The 19,313-nt window shown below is 41.2% G+C and overlaps 1 protein-coding gene across 5 annotated transcripts in view; it reads left to right on the forward strand.

Moving 5' to 3' along the window:
• LOC144592155 (uncharacterized) overlaps positions 1-19,313 on the forward strand; it is a 62,235-nt gene that overhangs the window by 19,595 nt on the left and 23,327 nt on the right. For 4 of the 5 annotated variants that reach the window (XM_078396581.1, XM_078396584.1, XM_078396582.1 and 1 more), the window contains exons 8-15: positions 1,083-1,177; positions 2,941-2,995; positions 3,564-3,707; positions 9,055-9,351; positions 11,217-11,379; positions 13,633-14,758; positions 16,273-16,367; positions 16,740-17,076. In XM_078396581.1, coding sequence (XP_078252707.1) covers positions 1,083-1,177; positions 2,941-2,995; positions 3,564-3,707; positions 9,055-9,351; positions 11,217-11,379; positions 13,633-14,758; positions 16,273-16,367; positions 16,740-17,076 — 2,312 coding nt within the window. Of the gene's footprint in view, positions 1-255; positions 273-1,082; positions 1,178-2,940; positions 2,996-3,563; positions 3,708-9,054; positions 9,352-11,216; positions 11,380-13,632; positions 14,759-16,272; positions 16,368-16,739; positions 17,077-19,313 lie in introns of those variants that run through there. The other variant, XM_078396586.1, reaches the window with a different exon arrangement.

A 19,313-nucleotide genomic window follows, 5' to 3' on the forward strand; every position in this document is an offset into this window, starting at 1 on the left:
ATGTTGTTACAGTACCTGCCTCAATAATCTCCTCTGGTGGCTTGTTCCATACACCCATCACCTTCTGTATGAAAAAGATCATTGGTGTGGGCTGCCTAGAATTTGGATTTGGATAATGGAAATGTTATTGAAGTGGATATAAATTATCTTTGTTGGACTGAAAATGCTGGAGTACCTCAGCGGGACAGGCAGCATCTCTGGAGAGAAGGTGGAGGTGATGTTTCGGGTCGAGATCCTTCTTCGGACTGATCTTTGTGATGGAGGAAATATGGGTGGGTGTGATGGGTGGATTACACCTTAACTTCGGTTCATATGTTGTCATGCAGTACAGAAGTAGGTCCTTCAGTCTACCAGGTTCAGTCTGGCCATTGGGTACCCATCCAATTTTTAGTATTTGGCCTGTATCTTACTATGGCTTGATGATTGAAGTTCTTGTCTAAGTACTACTTCACTGTTCTGAGCTTCCCTGCCTCCACCACCCTTCAAGCACTTCATTCCTCATTCCAAGCACCCTGTAGGTGAAATGCTTCTGAGATCCCTGCTAAACTTCCTACCCCTTATCTTAAACATATACCTTCTAGTTCAATTCATCTTTGCTATAGGGAGAAGTTTCCTAGTATCAAGTCTTTGGCCGAGTCAGCACCAACCATAAATACCTGTTTAAACTAATCCCATAAAAATCCCATGTTTACCTCCCCACATATTCATCAATTCCATTAACCCCCCCCCACCACCTCAGATTCTACTCCTTTCCTGCACAGTAGGAGGAATTTATAGTGGCCAATTAACCTACCACTTTGCTCATGTTTGAGATGAGTGAGGAAATTGGAGGACTTGGAGGAAACCTATGTAATCTCAGGGATCACATGCAAAATACACAAAATACACATGAACCCAAAGTCAGGATTAAACTCAAATCTCTGGTGCCATTGTGCTGCCCTTCATATATATAATCAGATATTTATAAAATGGCCTTCTTGTTTTGTTTTGCATCGTCTAAATTTTGTTATGAGATCATTCTTGTCAATTTTATTTGTAGCATGCTCTTTTAGAAAATTTTGAAATGTGACTTTTTTTTCCAGAAACTGACATGTTCTTTCTTGCAATAAGTATGGTGGGGACAGATTTCTCTATGATTGGTCAGTTGTTCCCAAACAGAACAAGGATTGAAATAAAGGTATTTTAAACCAATATTCGGCGGAAAAACGTCTCCTATTTTTGCAAAGTTGCATATGTACTTTTGAATGTTGGTCTTGTATTTAAATAATTTTTTGTTGCCTTGTTGAGAATTAGAAATAAGTGCAGTAATCTTCATCAGCATTATAAGGTCATAAGGAATAGGATTAGAATTAGGCCATTCGGCCCCTCAAGGATACTCCGCCATTCAATCATGGCTGATCTATCTCTCCCTCCGAACACCATTCTCCTGCCTTCTCCCCATAACCTCTGACACCCGTACTAATCAAGAATCTATCTGTCACTGCCTTAAATATATCCACTGACTTGGCCTCCACAGCCTTCTGTGGCAAATAATTCCATAGATTCACCACCCTCTGACTAAAGAAATTTCTCCTCATCTCCTTCCTAAAAGAACGTTCTTTAATTCTGAGGCTTTGAGCTCTAGTCCTAAACCTTCGACCCGCACCAGACCCAACACATCCTTCCTCAGATATAGTGCCTAAAATTGCTCACAATATTCCAAATGTGGCCTTTCCAGCGCCTTATGGAGCCTCAACATTACATCCCTGTTTTAGTATACATGCCTTCTTGAAATAAATGCTACGACTGAGTTTGCTTTCTTCATTACTAATTCGACTTGCAGAATAACTTTTTGGGAATCCTGCACCAGCACTCCCAAGTCCCTTTGTACTTCCGATTTCTGGATTCTCACCCCATTTAGAAGATAGTCTATGCCTTTATTCCTACTACCAAAATGCATGACTCTGCACTTTGCTATACTTTTTTCCATCTGCCACTTCTCTGCCCACTCTCCCAACCTGTCCAAGTCGTTCTGCAATGTACCTGCTTTCTCTGCACTGCCTGCTCCTCAACCAATTTTCGTATAATCTGCAAACTTTGCCACAAAGCCTAAAATCCCCTCGTCCAAATCATTAATGTATAACGTGAAAAGTTGTTGCCCCAGTACCGGCCCTTGCCGAACTCCACCAGTCACTGGCAGCCAACCAGAAAAAGCCCCCTTTACATAGAAACATAGAAAATAGGTGCAGGAATAGGCCATTCGGCCCTTCGAGCCTGCACCGCCATTCAATATGATCATGGCTGATCATCCAGCTCAGTAACCTGTACCTGCCTTCTCTCCATAACCCCCTGATCCCTTTAGCCATAAGGGCCACATCTAACTCCCTCTTAAATATAGCCAATGAACTAGCCTCAACTACCTTCTGTGGCAGAGAATTCCACAGACTCACCACTCTCTCTGTGAAGAAATGTTTTCTCATCTCGGTCCTAAAAGACTTCCCCCTTATCCTTAAGCTGTGACCCCTGGTTCTGGACTTCCCCAACATCGGGAACAATCTTTCCACACTTGTCTTCTGCAATAAAGCTCTGTTATCCAGCCAACCTGCTATCCATTCTAATATCTGCCCTTTGATACCGTGGGCTCTCATCTTCCGAAACAGTCTAACGTGTGGCACCTTATCAAAGGCTTTCTGAAATTCTAAGTAAACAACATCTACTGACTGTCCTTTGTCTGACCTGCTATTTTTCTTCTTCAAAGAATTCCAGCAAATTTGTCAAGCAAGACCTCCCCTTCACAAAGCCATGCTGACTTTGGCCTATTTTATCGTGAACCTCTAAGTACTCCATAACCTCATCCTTTTTAATGGACTCTAACATCTTGCCAACCGCCATAGTCAGTAACTTTAATTTTTTAACATTTATTAAAGTATTTACTCATTTACAGTTTATTTTCCTTTACAGAATAAATTTAAACGGGAAGAAAAATTGAATTCATGGAGGATAGACAAAGCATTTAGTAAGTATGCTAGTTTTATAAATGGGTGCTGGATCCTCTACAATAAAGTGATTTTATGTAGTGTTCCAGATGTCTGTGAATGCAAGAACATAAATGTAGTATGAATGATAATCGCATAATTGGAGATCTGAGTGATACTACTGAAAACGATATTGCGATAATTGAAATGCTGAAGCTTTAGGAGAATGGGAAGCAAAGAATCAGCTATTAAAGTATCATTAATTCTAGAGAAGATTCATTAATAAGCCTCTTTGTGTGGTGGTTACGGTCTCCATTTATGGTCTCGAGGCTCTGCATCTAGCATGTATTTTGCAATGGTAATACACTTTGGTTCCACAGCTTTTACATTGCTTGGTAGTTGTAGCTTATCTTTTATACTGTAATATAAGGATTGGGTCATTTTGCTCAATTTGGATACCTGAATTTACAAAATAAAACTGGCACACCACTTATTCAAAGACTGACATGGTCATAGATATCGTAGGTGATGTATGTTTATAAATGTTTTTGCTTGTGTCCTTTGTGTACCTGTGTCAACTGTGTTTTTACTTTATTGTGTGTCACACAGAAGAGAAGAAACCACTTGATCTGGGGGTTTTTGGAGAGCTTTTAACTCGGGTTCTGGAAGGAGAGGCAAAGAGAAAGAGAGAAAGGAATGGAGGAGATAAAAGTCAAGCTCCAAGAAAATCAACTAACAAACGGAGCAGGAAAAGTAACGTGATTTTTAAATATCTATTGAGTTTTTTTTAACATGCTTAGGTTATTTTACTCTGAACTGACACAAAATGTCAGATTCCAATTCATTGTCCACTATAGATTTTTTTAAAACATAATAATGTCAACTTTAAAGATCATAAATTATCTTTCTATATGATTATAATTATAATCTCCTGGTTTTTTTCCCTTCAATTGAGGTTGAAGTTCAGAGCAAAACCATTACAGACATTTAAATAAATCTAACCAATTGTGTTTCTATATTTCTAAGTACACATTCAATGAGGAATAAGAGGGTAATTTGTGGTAGAGGCCCTAATCAATTTACTTCATTTGGGAAATCATGGAATCATTTCCAACACAGAAGGTGGCCTTTCAGACACTATTGTGCAGATTGAAAAAGATCTGTTCAGTCTAATCCCACGTTCCAACAGTCTAATCCCATGTTCCAACAATATTCACTCCAGTACAATCAAGTCTGAAAAGTGATGTTCAGAAACATATACAGTATTCAAATATATTTTTTCACAATTTTCCATTTCTTGTATTCTGTGCCTTAGCTAACAGATGAACCAGATTTGACCATCTGGATCTTTTACTTTTATGGAACTGTGGAGCATATGTTAAGGAACAAACATCCCTCTGTCCCTCATTCACTATCCTTTCATTTGTTTATATATTCACTTGCACCTCCCCAAATGGTATGACCTCGCACTTCTCCACGTTTAATTGTATTTGCCTTTTCTTCACCCATCTGACCAGACCATTGATATCCTCCTGCACTAAAGCTTTCCTCCTCAGCCAGTTTTTTTGTATCATCTGCAAAGTTATTTATAGTGTTCACTGCATTTAAGCCTAATTCATTAATATTGCAATGGATTGAACACACTGAGCCCTGTAGAACCACACAAGTATAGCCTTCTAATCCCAGAAAACCCATCAACCATTGCCTTTTGCTTCCAGTCACTGAATCAATTTTGGATTCAATTTGCCGTCCTCATTTAGACTTCTACATTTTTTTATCAGACTGCCATGGAGGCTGTATTAAGGTGACTCTCTTCATTACCTCCATTTGTCTAGATGCAACATTCTCTTACCAAATGATATATTGTGTGCTTTTCTAAATTAAATATAACACTGTGTAAATTGTCCCTGTTGTGCGTAGGATAGTGTTAATATGCGGGGATCTTTGGTCGGCGCAGACTCAGTGAACAGAAGGGCCTGTTTCTGCGCTGTATCTTTAAGGGCGGCCACGGTGGCGCAGTGGTAGAGTTGCTGCCTTACAGCGCTTGCAGCGCTGGGTACCCGGGTTCAATCCCGACTAGGTATGGAGTTTGTACGTTCTCCCCGTGACTGCGTGGGTTTTCTCCGCGATCTTCGGTTTCGTCCCACACTCCAAAGACGTACAGGTTTGCAGGTTAATTGGCTTGGTGTATGTGTAAATTGTCCCAACTAGGACTCGGTGGGCCGAAGGGCCTGTTTCCGTACTGTATCTCTAAATTAAACTAAACTGCCCCCTGGAATGGATTTCAATCATTCAACCAGCACTAAAGTTAAGATACTGGCCTATAATCAATGTAAAAAAAATGCAAATGCTGAATATCAGAAATAGAAACAGAAAGTGCTGGGAATATTCAAGAATTAAAGGAACATTCTGTGGAGAGAGATGCAGAGTTAAGGGATCAGGTTTGTGACCATCAGAAGAACTGGAGAAGGGAGAATACAAATGTCCATTAAGTTGTAGAGAGGGATAAGCGGTGAGAGAGCAGAGAGAATGTCTGAAAGGGTGCAGACCAAGGTCTCAAATTGTATGGTTTATCCCTACCTCCTTTCTTAAATAATGTTGTAGGATCAGCAGTTGTCCAATCCACTGTCATTACTCCTGTAGCAGAGAAGATAGAAAAATTGTATTCTGAAATCTCTTCTTTCAACAGCCAGGAGATATTTAATCCAAGTCTCATTATCCGTTTTCAAAGATGATGAGGCGTTTCCTCTTTTAGTATGGTTATTCCATCCAGTAATTCACGTTCACATTAACTGTAACATCTTTTGCCAAGAAACTCAATAAGTATTTTATCCGCGTCTGCAATCACTACACGGGTTAGCTTTTACATTTCAAATTGACTCCTTTGGGAAACTAATAACATTATACTTGTGTGGATATCTTGTGCACTGGTTTCCATTCAATGATTGGTCAAATTGACTATTTTTGGTGCTACATCCCAACAGGAGATTTCAACATGTGAATATTATAACCAAGCCTGTGTTTGGTCTGGCAGTTGTACTTGCAGTGGGATTGATAGCCACTGCATACAGCAATAAAACTGTGTTCTCTTTCTAAAATCAAGAGGTTTAGGCTGGTTATTGACTTAGCTGATGGCAGTACAAATGAGCAGTTAAACATGGAAACTACTTTGTCATATAAATCAGCTGTGCCTTAACCGGCTGATTTACTCAAAGTGCTGCTGCACACACGTTTGACAATTTCCAGTTTACCAAAGCCAATTAGCCTGTAATTTGTTGGAGTGCGGGATGAAACCAGAGCACTCGGAGAAAACCCAAGTAGATCATAGGGAGAATGTACAAACTCCGTATAAACAACACCTGCAGTCAGGATCAAACCCAGGTCTCTGGCACCGAAAGGCAGCAACTCTACTGCTGTGCCACCTTGCCACCCAAATATGACAGTACTGCATATAAGATCTATGTGCTACTGCCAAAAGAAAGATAGGGAGGCATACCAAGTTAAGTTTCTGCATTAAGATGGAGAGTGACACGGTTAATTCAGAGACTATGGACCTGAACTTAAAGAAAGGAGACTTTAACGGTATGAGATGGGAATTGGCTAGGATAGACTAGCAAATGGTACTTAAAGTGTTGACGGTGGAGATGCAATAGCAAAGATTTAAGGATCGCATGGATGAACTACAAAAATTGTTAATTCCTGTCTGGCGAAAAAATAAAATAGGGAAGGTGGCTCAATCGTAGCTAACGAGGGAAATTAAGAATGGTGTTAAATCCAAGGAAGAGGCATATAATTTGGCCAGAAGAAGCAGCAAACCCGAGGACTGGGAGATATTTAGAATTCTACAGAGGAGGACAAAGGTGTTAATTAAGAGGGGGAAAATAGAGCATGAAAGAAAGCTTGCGGGGAATATAAAACTGACTAAAAGCTTCTTTAATTATGTAAAAAGGAAAAGATTAGTGAAGACAAATGTAGGTCCCTTACAGTCAGAAACAGATGAATTTATAATGGGAAACAAGGAAATGGCAGACCAATTTATCAAGTACTTTGGTTCTGTCCTCACTAAGGAAGCCACAAATAATCTCCCAGAAATAGTAAGGGACTGAGGATCTAGTGGAAGGGAGGAACTGAAGGGAATCCACATTAGTCAGGAAATTGTGTTAAGTAAACTGTTGGGACTGAAGGCAGATAAATCACCAGGACATGATGGCCTACATCCCAGAGTACTCAAGAAGGTGGCCCTAGAATCGTGGATGCATTGGTGATCATTTTCCAATGTTCTCTCGACTGGATCAGTTCCTGTGGACTGGAGGGTAGCCAATGTAACCCCACATTTTAAGAAAGGAGGGATTTTTTGAGGATGTAACAAGTAGAATGGATAAGGGAGAGCCAATGGATGTAGTGTATCTGGACTTTCAAAAAGCCTTTGACAAGGTCCCACATAAGAGATTAGTGTGCAAAATTAGAGCACATAGTATTGGGGGTAGAGTATTGACATGGATAGAGAACTGGTTGGCAGACAGGAAGCAAAGAGAAGGAATTAACCTGTCCTTTTCAGAGGCAGGCAGTGATTAGTGGGGTGCCGCAAGGCTCAGTGCTGAGGCCCCAATTATTAACAATATATATTAACGATTTAGACAAGGGAATTAAATGTGACATCGGCAAGTTTGCGGATGACACAAAGCTGGGTGGCAGTGTGAGCTGCGATGAGGATGGTATGACGCTGCAGGGTGACTTGGATAGGTTGGGTGAGTGGGCAGATGCATGGCAGTTACAGTATAATGTGGATAAATGTGAGGTTATCCACTTTGGTGGCAAGAACAGGAAGGCAGATTATCATCTGAATGGTGTCAGATTAGGAAAAGGGGAGGTTCAATGTGACCTGGGTGTCCTTGTACATCAGTCACTGAAAGTAAGCATGCAGGCACAGCAGGCAGTGAAGAAAGCTGATGGCATGTTGGCCTTCATTGCAAGAGGATTTGAGTTTGGGAGCAAAGACGTCCTACTGCAGTTGTACAAAGCCCTGGTGAGACCACATTGTGTGCAGTTTTGGTCTCCTAATTTGAGGAAGGACGTTCTTGCTATTGAGGGAGTGCAGTTCACCAGGTTAATTCCCGGGATGGCAGGACCGACATATGAGGAAAGAATGGGTCGACTGGGCTTGTATTCAGTGGAATTTAGAAGGATGATAGGGGATCTTAGAAACCTATACAATTCTTAAGGTATTGGACAAGCTAGATGCAGGAAAAATGTTCTCCATATTGAGAGAGTCCAGAACCAGGGGTCACAGTTTAAGAATAAGGAGTAAGCCATTTGGGACTGAGATGAGAGAAAACTATTTCACCCAGAAAGTTGTGAATCTGTGGAATTCACTGCCACAGAAGGCAGTGGAGGCCAATTCACTGGATCTTTTCAAGAGAGAGTTAGATATACCTCTTAGGGCTAGCGGAATCAAAAGATATGGGGACAAAGCAGGGACGGGGTACTGGTTTTGGATGATCAGCCATATTGAATGATGATGCTGGCTTGAAGGGCTGAATTGCCTACCCCTGCACTTATTTTCTATGTTTCTATGTTTCTGTTTAGATTTAGTGCAATTCTCAAAGTCGGCAGATTATTAAAAAAATGTCAATGTTGAAAGAAACAGGGCTGAAGCCCTTTATCGGTTAAGAATGAAAAGTAGTTTATTCCTCAGTGTTCACTTCTATAAGCAATGAACAATGGATACTGGGAATTTCTCACTCACTGCATCTTTGCTAATAAATGCAATTTTTTTCAGGCTGTTCTGGTGATCTCTCTTTTCCGGCATAGATAAAGAGCTAACCGTTACAATAAACACTTTACCCAAGAATTAATATAAAAAAATAATTTCAGCCCTTTGTAGCATTATACATTAGAAAATATCTAAAATTAAACTTGTTTTTACAAACTGAGGTAGATTGTTTTGGTGGATTGTAAGGCATTGCCATTTTCAAATTTACATTTTTTGGCATGCTATGAATATTTGACGAGCAATTTTACTGGAGTGACACACTGTGGAAGGTTCTTTAAAAAAATACGCATGTTACAATTTCTGTGTTTTTTTCTTTTTACACATTAGGCAAGATATTGAAAGAGACCGAAAGTGATCCTGATGACCCTGATTCAGTTGAAGAGACTGATCATGAATTAGCAGAGGATGACTCTAATGCCATAGCAGAAGGAACTGAAGCAGACTGCAGTCAAGAAGGTGCACAGAATGAAGAAGCCATATCAAAAGCCTATTCGATCAAACACAAGCAAAAACGAAAGATGAAAGATGCTGCAGAACAATCGGAGGAAGAAATTGCCACCGAACAAGCAGAGAAAGATGATGGCATTGAAAAATCAAAATGTAAAGTACATCAGCGCAATAAAGGTAAAAGTTATATTGTGTGTGCATCTGGATTGGTTTTATTTAAGGCTGATGGATCCATTTTTTTCATCCCTTCCACTGTTGCTGAACCTGGACCATGTTACAACTGTAGCTAAGGCTGAGGGAAAGAACAAAATGAAGAAGCATCCTCAATGGAATTGTGCTGTTTGGAAACCATTTCTTAGCTAAATAGCTAATGGACCTAAAATTTGCATCGCTGAACAAAATAAAATGAGAGGAAATGAAAGCACAATCATCACCAAATTTGTGGTAACGAGATAGCTCTTGAAAAGCACTGTTGTGCTTGATGAAGGAGATTAAATCCTTCATTTTAAAGACTCGCATTGGAATAATTGTAGTTGTATCTAAAACTACACAGTAAAATTCATCATTTTTTTTCCTGTTAAGTTTACATTGAGTCGATGCTAGCTGGCAGACCAGAAATAAACCCCAGATTTGCACACAGTTGCCATCAATATACATTAGTTTGCCCTGTCATTGGGAAGTCACTTCTCAGATCCTGTGCCAGTTTTACCCGATGCAGGACCTGAAACTCCATTGATTTCCCAGGTTAAAAGAGATTTTTTTGTTGTATTTATATTTATTTTATTGATTTTTATTATTTTGTACCTTTAATTGAAATAACTTTTTAAGAAATAAATGTAAGTCAATTTTGCCATTTTAATAGATTTTTGCAAACCAATACCTTTGATAGAAGATCAAGTATTAACTACTGTTAAAGACTATTATCTGTTCCGAAGAGGTAGACAATAGACAATAGGTGCAGGAGTAGGCCATTCGGCCCTTCGAGCCAGCACCGCCATTCAATGTGATCATGGCTGATCATTCTCAATCAGTACCCCGTTCCTGCCTTCTCCCCATACCCCCTGACTCCGCTATCCTTAAGAGCTCTATCTAGCTCTCTCTTGAATGTATTCAGAGAATTGGCCTCCACTGCCCTCTGAGGCAGAGAATTCCACAGATTCACAACTCTCTGACTAAAAATGTTTTTCCTCATCTCTGTTCTAAATGGCCTACCCCTTATTCTTAAACTGTGGCCCCTGGTTCTGGAGGTAATGTCTGCACCACACCGTACAAGACCGGGTTGTTACCAACTCTCTGCTCAATTTGTGTGGAAGGCCACTGAAGGCAGTGGAGGCCGATTCTCTGGATGCTTTCAAGAGAGAGTTAGATAGAGCTCTTAAAGATAGCGGAGTCAAGGTAGATGGAGAGAAGACAGGAACGGGTACTGATTGTGGATGATCAGCCATGACCACAGTGAATGGCGGTGCTGGCTCAAAGGGCCGAATGGCCTACTCCTGCACCTATTGTCTGTTGAAATTGTTTCTCCCTATCTGAGTGAATTAAATGTAGTTTCAGTAGCTGACAATTCCAGGCGATAGACCCATCCCCTTATTTTTCCCACAAACTTCTCTTCTTCCTTATTCATCGTTGATCTCTCCCTGGGGAGAAGACAGGAGTGGGGTACTGATTGAGAATGATCAGCCATGATCACATTGAATGGTGGTGCTGGCTCGAAGGGCCGAATGGCCTACTCCTGCACCTATTGTCTATTGCTAATGAACCCTCTCCTTGACCTAAATTGACAGCCTTCACGTTCTGAGCTTGGAAATTATCTCCAAAAATGATTTCATCTTTTCTCTTTCTTCTTGTAGGACATTCCTCAAAGCTGCCTATTTGACTATGCTTTTGGTACATTAGATAATGCTAAAACTGCTTTTGTGAAATTCCTTGGCCTGTTTTGTTATAAAGGTGCTACATATTGTGTATGTTCCTTGTTTTTGGATGCCTTTATCATATAGCATTAAAAGGTATTGTGAATTTCTTTTTGTGAACATATTAAATAGGAGACCGGAAAGATTCAGCTTCAGTTTCAATAGTAGAAGATGAAGATGAAAACAATAATGTGACCAATGGTGAAACATTGTCTGATCGAGAGACATCTGAAAGTAAACAGTCATTGCAAGTCAGGATAAAGGAGAAACCAAATGAAGAAGATATTTCATTAAGGTACAATTGATAAACTTGCATTTATATTGTTCGTTTGATGTAATTTAGTTTTGGTTTAGCTTGGAGATACAGCGCGGAAACGGGCCCTTCGGCCCACCGGGTCCGCGCCGACCAGCGATCCCTGCACATTAACGCTATCCTACACACTAGGGACAGTTTTTACATTTACCAAGCCAATTTACCTGTACGTCTTTGGAATGTGGGGGGAAACTGAATATCTCGGAGAAAACCCACGCGGTCACGGGGAGAACGTTCAAGGTCCATACAGACAGCACCGTAGTCTGGATTGAACCCGGGTCTCCGGAGCTGCTGTAAGGCAGCAACTCTATCGCTGCGCCCTGGTGTCTCAGTTATCAGCTGCCTTCAATTCAAAATAATACCTTGCATGTGTTTCTGCTTGCCCCTTCATCAGTCCACAGAAACAACTTGTTGAAGCAAACATTAGGGCTCTTTTGCTAGAGGAGTGGGTATGTTTCTATACTGACCATGTTAAAAAGTAGATAAAATTAAAGTAGGAAGCACAATGGTGGTACATAACTTTCAGTTCAGAAGTTGACAGAGACATGCAGCCTGTTTGCAAACTGACAGTAAGTAGAGCAATAACTTGCGGCTAATCCAATTAAATGCCAATCCCTGAGTGCATGTGGGATATTATGAGAAAATAACTGCAGATGCTGGTACAAATCGAAGGTATTTATTCACAAAATGCTGGAGTAACTCAGTAGGTCAGGCAGCATTTCAGGGGAGAAGGAATGGGTGACGTTTCGGGTCAAGACCCTTCTTCAGACTGATGTCAGGGGGGCGGGACAAAGGAAGGATATAGGTGGAGACAGGAAGATAGAGGGAGATCTGGGAAGGAGGAGGGGGAGAGAGGGACAGAGGAACTATCTAAAGTTGGAGAAGTCGATGTTCATACCGCTGGGCTGCAAGCTGCCCAGGCGAAATATGAGGTGCTGTTCCTCCAATTTCCGGTGAGCCTCACTATGGCACCGGAGAAGGCCCATGACAGAAAGGTCAGACTGGGAATGGGAGGGGGAGTTAAAGTGCTCGGCCACCGGGAGATCAGTTTGGCCAACGCGGACCGAGCGCTGGTGTTGAGCGAAGCGATATTATAGTTGGTTTAGTTAGTGGTATTTGAGGAACACCTTAATACGCTAAGAATTTTCGAAAGGCATCTTTTTCTAAAAGAGATAGCCATACAGCACTGAAATAGACCCTTCAGCTTAACTTGTCCAAGATGCCCCATCAACACTAGTCCCTCCTGTCCTCATTTGGCCCATACACTACTAAACCTATTCCTATCCAGGAACGTTCAAATGTATTTTAAATATTGCTAACCTGCTAGCCAAGTCCTACCCTGCCCAACCTCTCCCTGTAACCCAGGGACTTAAGTCCTGGCAACCTCCCTGTATCTCTTCTCTACACTTTTTCCAGCTTAAGAACATCTTTTCTATTGCATGGTGAACAGAGGCCAACTCAGTGGATATTTTTAAGGCAGAGATAGATAGATTCTTGATTAGTACAGATGTCAGAAGTTATGGGGAGAAGGCAGGAGAATGGGGTTAGGAGGGAGAGATAGATCAGCCATGATTGAATGGCAGAGTAGACTTGATGGGCCGAATGGCCTAATTCTATTTCTATCACTTATGACTTTATTCTGGGATACATGGTGTTCAAGATGGCAGCACACTGTCCCAGCATTGCTGATCATTTGTATGAGCACAAAAGAAAATAAAAATTATAACAGAAGTCGAAACTTGCATCAAGAAATTCACATTGGATTATTTCTTAGAATGATACTGTATTTATTAACTTGAGATCCACCACCGATTTTTCTGGCATCCTTCGTTCTCGGATTATCCGTTTTGCTCGACCAACAGAGGTCATGGGCTCTGAGAGGAGACCAATGTTACAGGAACGGTCGTCTGCCAAGGAGCCTGCAAAGTCGGCTTCAGAAGTCGGCTATGAGAACGGATCTGCCGTCTAAGACCGGGCCTGAGTTTCAGAGCCCCGGCTGCAGGGGGCAAATTCGACCTCATTTTCGGGCGGCTTTCTGGGAGGGATTTCGAGTGTGCTCTCGTAATTTTGTCCGGATTAAAGGAGCGCCGACCACCAGTTGCTGGTAGTGGACCTTTATTGATGAATTGGTCAGTGCTAATGTTGAGTTATGAACCTTGAAAGGTACGATTGCCTTTACTTTTATGAATATATGAATAATTTTCTGCTTAGTAATTTTCAATATATTTGTTTCAGTGGATGTGAAGGCGAAACACTGTCAGGAACAACAACTCCAGTCACAAGAGGAAATTCTAACAAATCTCAGCTTGCTCGGCGCCAGAAAACTAAGCCCAACTTAAAACTGGTTGGGAGGAAAAAAGCAGGAGGAAAGCAAGATATAACAACTGCTCCAAAACCCAGTCCATCTTACAATAATGGGGTGGAATCTGAGGCCGTCGAGGAGAAGAAATTCCAGCCCGTCAAAGAGAAGGAATCTGGGCCCGTCACGGAGAAGGAATCCGAGCAGGATGAGGAGAAGGAATCTGGGCCCATCAAGGAGAAGGAATCTGGGCCTGTCAAGAAGAAGGAATCCGAGCAGGATGAGGAGAAGGAATCTGGGCCCGTCACGGAGAAGGAATCCGAGCAGGAAGAGGAGAAGGAATCTGGGCCCGTCAAGGAGAAGGAATCTGGACCTGTCGAGGAGAGGGAATTTGAGCCCATTGAAGAGAAGGATTCCCGGCCCATTGAGGAGAAGGGATTTGAGCCCATCGAGGAGAAGGAATCCGAGGTCATTGAGGAGGAGGAAACTGGGCCCTTCGAAGAGAAGGGATCTGTCGCTGTCAAAGAGATGGAATCTGGGCCCATCGAGGAGATGGCATCTGGGGCCATTGAGGGGAAGGAATCCCCACCCGTTGAGATGGAATCAGGACCTGTCGAGGAGAGGGAATCTGGGCCTGTTGTGGAGAAGGATTCCGGACCCATCGAGGAAAAGGAATCTGGGGTCATTGAGGAGAAGGAAAGCGGGCCCTTTGAGGTGAAGGGGTCTGGGGCTGTCGAGGGGAAGGAATCCCAACCTATTGAGGGGAGGTTATATGGGGCTGTCGAAGAGATTGGGTCGGGGCCTGTTGAGGGGATGAAATCCGGGCCTGTCGAGGGGAAGGAATCCCTAGCCATTGAGGAGAAGGGACCCGGGCCTGTGGAGGCAATAGCAACTGGATCCATCGAGGGGAAGGAATATGGGGTCGTTGAGGAGAAGGTATCCGGGGTCATCGAGGAGAAGGAGACCAGGCCCTTTGAGGCGATGGGATCTGCAGCTGTCGAGGAGAAGGGATCACCGCTGCAGGATCGTAACACTGGTCTTGAAGAACCATCTGAGATTATGGTAACTAATTGAACAGAGAGGCTATTAATGTATTGTCCTTTGCAAGTGAACAATGAAAGCTGTCTTGGCAACAGGCAACAAGAGAGTATATATTTTGCGAAACACAGTGCTGAAGTAATTTAGCAACTCAGGCTGGACCCATTGAGTTAATCCAGCACTTTGTGTTTTGCTCAAGATTCTACCATCTACAGTTCCTTGTGCCTCCAGAGCACACCTTTTAATAGGCATACTTATTTTAAATTGATCACTGCACGCATTTAATGCTTTTGCAACAATGTTCACAATCAATACCCGATTAGCTAAATCCCCTTCCTATGCAAATGTTTTTTTGGGTTTTTTTAAAGTGTGGAGGCACTCAGCAAGTCAGGTTGTGGAAAGGGAAACAGATCTAACATTTCAGATTGAAGGTGAAGTGTCTTTTGCCTGATATTTTCTCTGTTTCTCTTTCCATAGATTCTGCCTGAACCGCAGAGTGTTTCCAGCATTTTCTGTTTTCATTTAAGATTTCCAATATTTGTATATTTTTGATTTTCATCCATTTTTAATTTTAATTCACTTTATAGTTTGGAGTTTATATTCCTACTTCAGGCTGATGCCAATGGAACTGTGTAATGATTTTTTGTCAGATACGTATTTTAATTAACAAGCTGTGTAAGAAGGAACTGCAGATGCTGGATTAAACCGAAGATTGACACAAAATGCTGGATTAACTCAGCGGGACAGGCAGCATCTCTGGAGAGAAGGAATGGGTGACTTTTTGGGTCATGACCTTTCTTCAGACTGGTCTCGACCCAAAACGTCACCCATTCGTTCTCTCCAGAGATGCTGCCTGACCCGCTGAGTTACTCCAACATTTTGTGTCTATCTTAATTACCAGGTTGCCAGCAATTTCGAGAACAAAAAAGGGTATTTTGATGGGGTTTTGGTGGTATTTGGACGTTTCCATGTTTTGTTTAGTAGATATCCTTATTTGCAAGTGTTAATTTTCAGAGATTTCCATGCACATTGATTCATTAATTACTTGCAGCTAACACTGGAAGAAATTCTTTTGTCACAAACCTGCAACAGTGAGATATTGAAGCAATCTTTAGAATTGCGTTCACCTAAAACTAAGGCAGTAGCATTCATTGTGTATGTGGGTAGATAATACCATGGTGTTGCATCCACTGAGCTATTTGTATTTATGTTCCTAGATTATTTAAAACTCCTGTTTTATGGCAGTTTTGTAGATTTGTCCCTTATGGCTCACATCAATTTTGATCTTTCCTTTCATGATAATATTTATTTCACATTTAAAAAAAAAAGAAAAATATGATCATACCACTGCCCACATGGAACTCATGGCATTTGTGACACTTGCAGATTTGGGCAAACTTATTTTGACAGCAGCAATTGATGTGAGAGTGTTGCAGTCTCTTTTTGTCTGTCAGCACACTTGTATGTGGGTGACTTTGTTCAGTGGTTATTGTTTCCCAAATTGAATATGACCTTGAGTTGGGTTTACTTTTGTGTAGGATGTCAGCAGTGCATTGCTGTCTGAAACAACAGAAGCTGATAAAGCTGAGGAGATATCATCAAGCAAAGTACAAGATTCTGACACTGAACCACGGTAATGTATTTCCTGGAATTTTTCTGTTTGTCTAAGCATTATTTTCAACGTTGCTGCGTGATAGGTGTCCAGGCATACATGAGAACGGTTTGTGACGTTTTTTTGAGTTCAGCTCAGTTTTTTTTTAATCCTTACCGTAGTGTCATCTATAAATTTGTTTTTGCTCTAATAACTGAACTATTCTTGGGTGCTGCATAATTTCATGTAAGAATGACCAATTACAAAGGTAGATAGAATAGTGAGAAACTTCTTTGGATGTTTTTTTGTGACCAACCAATCATCAAATTGGAAAAGAGTATGTAAGAAGAATTCAGCAATACAGTTTACGGTTGAAGGTGTCAAGCCTGTAATTTAATATTTGTTTTGCTTTAGGACTGTAGAGAAACGAGAAGAAGCCAGAAACAAACCACGTCGACCTGTAAGGAGTCGTTTCCAGAAGCCCAAGCCAAATTTAGGGAGAGCAGTGGTAAAGAAAAATGTGTCAACACAAGAAAAAAAAGTTGCTACAGTGCGAGAAAATAATAGTGCAATTCAAGACATTGTTGGGCTCAGTCCAGATACCGCTATTAATAAAGCAAGTGAAGCTCACTCTGCAAGCAATGCTTATTTTGCAATGGATGCAAGAAATTTGGATGACATTCCAACACAGCTAGATGCAGTCCAGAATCGATCAGGAGGAACCAGTGCATCAGCAGTCTCATCATCTCTGGTACATTTAATGGCTAAAGTTTCTTATACTTCATATTATTTGGTGAATTTGCACTTTTAGCACTTCAGCTCTGGTGTTCTTTCCTGTAAGAGCATCTCAAAATAAATCGGTAAACTATCCAAAAACCATTCTATCCATTGCTTTTCCAAATTTATCATATTCTCTTCTTATCATCAATAGACAATAGATAATAGGTGAATGAGTAGGCAATTCAGCCCTTCGAGCCAGCACCGCCATTCAATGTGATCATGGCTGATCATTCTCAATCAGTACCTCGTTCCTGCCTTCTCCCCATACCCCCTGACTCCGCTATCCTTAAGAGCTCTATCTAGCTCTCTCTTGAATGCATTCAGAGAATTGGCCTCCACTGCCTTCTGAGGCAGAGAATTCCACAGATTCACAACTCTCTGACTGAAAAGGTTTTTCCTCATCTCCGTTCTAAATGGCCTACCCCTTATTCTTAAACTGTGGCCCCTGGTTCTGGACTCCCCCAACAATGGGAACATGTTTCCTGCAATACCTCCGTTTAATATTCTTAATTTTTCCACTTGTTTATAGTGTCTTTTATTTTGTACTCTTAATTTCTTACCTTTCATTCAAATTAAAACATGCCAATGCATTTCATTCATGTCGCATTTGTCTCCTGAGATTTCCAAATTTCTATTTATCTTTATAAGAAAAATGCTAATATCGTGCCTGCATCCATGTACTTTCTCATCACATGAATCTGAGTGTGTGGGAAGGAACTGTAGATGCTGGTTTATACCGAAGATAGCGAAAATGCTGGAGTAACTCAGCGGGACAGGCAACATCTCTGGAGAAAAGGAATAGGTGATCTTTCGGGTCAAGACCCTTCTTCAATGAGTTGAGGTTAAATGATTTTCACAAATATTTAATACCAGCCACGTGCTTACCAACTAAGCATTCTAATGTAATTCATATGACATGCCTTGTACCTCCGCTTCCTAATCTATTGTCTGATCTTTCATTTCCTTTAATAATTTGCTTTCATCTGGAAATTGTGGTCTGAGTTCTCTTGTGCCAGCTCAGAAAGCTTTAAGGCTAACTGGCTGTAAGTATATCGTGCAGATGTGTCTACCATACCACTGTATTTCCAAAGCATCTAATCTGCTTTATCTTGTAGCACTGTTTTATGTTTTCCCTCATTAAACTACACTTCCTTCCATTTACGAATCTGAAGAAAGTCAGAACAGTGTGCCAATGACGCCTCAGTGCTAGTCTCACTCTGAGGTGTGCTCTTGCCTTCTTTTGCAGACCATTATAGCTGATCAGGATGCTTTTTTCAAACTTCAGATCTCTTACCCTGCACAATGGCAATCTCCCACAGGGATGAGCTAATGGTAATATTTACATAATCAATGTAACTATTTAATGGGTGGCGCAGCGGTAGAGTTGCTGCCTTAAAACGCCAGAGACCCGGTTCGATCCTGACTCCGGGTGCTGTTTGTATGGAGTTTGTACGCTCTCCCCGTGACCGCATGGGTTTCCTTCGGGTGCTCCGGTTTCCTCCCACATTCCAAAGAGGTACAGGTTTGTAGGTTAATTGGCGAGTAAGTTGTCTCTAATGCAGGGGTTCCCAACCTTTTTCGTTCCGTTTGGCCCCGGCAACTTTTCGAAAGTAAATTTACCCCCACCCTGTTTTGTTCAGTAATTTGAGTTTACACTTCTATCATAATAAAGCAACTGACAAAGGAGAAATTTTAAAATACTGTTTTTAACATAATTGTTTTAAGTTCAAATAACAATAATAGCACATAACAATGTTATTTCACTTATTTATGAACAACTAATGATGAACAGATACCTGTATACCAGAACCAAACACAGTCAGTCAATGAGAACACATCAAACAACATTTCTACCTCTAAACTAAATAAAAGTAAAAAAAAAAAATAATAATTGAAAAGAAATATGTACAAATCCAGAATCAACAAATTTACCCCCTGGGTAGGTGAAATTTCCCCCCTGGGGGTAAATTTACCCCAGGTTGGGAACCCTTGCTCTAATGTGAGAACCAATGTATGGTTTCAACCAATGATCGTTGGTTGGTGTGGACTCGGTGGGCTGAAGGGCCAGTTTCCATGCTGTAAACCAAAAAAATAACTGTTCAGAATCGTAACCCAATTGTTATGTCACACCTACTATTGAATAGCTCAAATTAAGTAGATTAATCTCAAAGCAGATGCTTCAGTTTATAGAGAAACTGTTCCCAGAAT

This window comes from Rhinoraja longicauda, chromosome 3 (genome assembly GCF_053455715.1).
Source record: "Rhinoraja longicauda isolate Sanriku21f chromosome 3, sRhiLon1.1, whole genome shotgun sequence".
Classification (NCBI taxonomy): domain Eukaryota; kingdom Metazoa; phylum Chordata; class Chondrichthyes; order Rajiformes; family Arhynchobatidae; genus Rhinoraja; species Rhinoraja longicauda.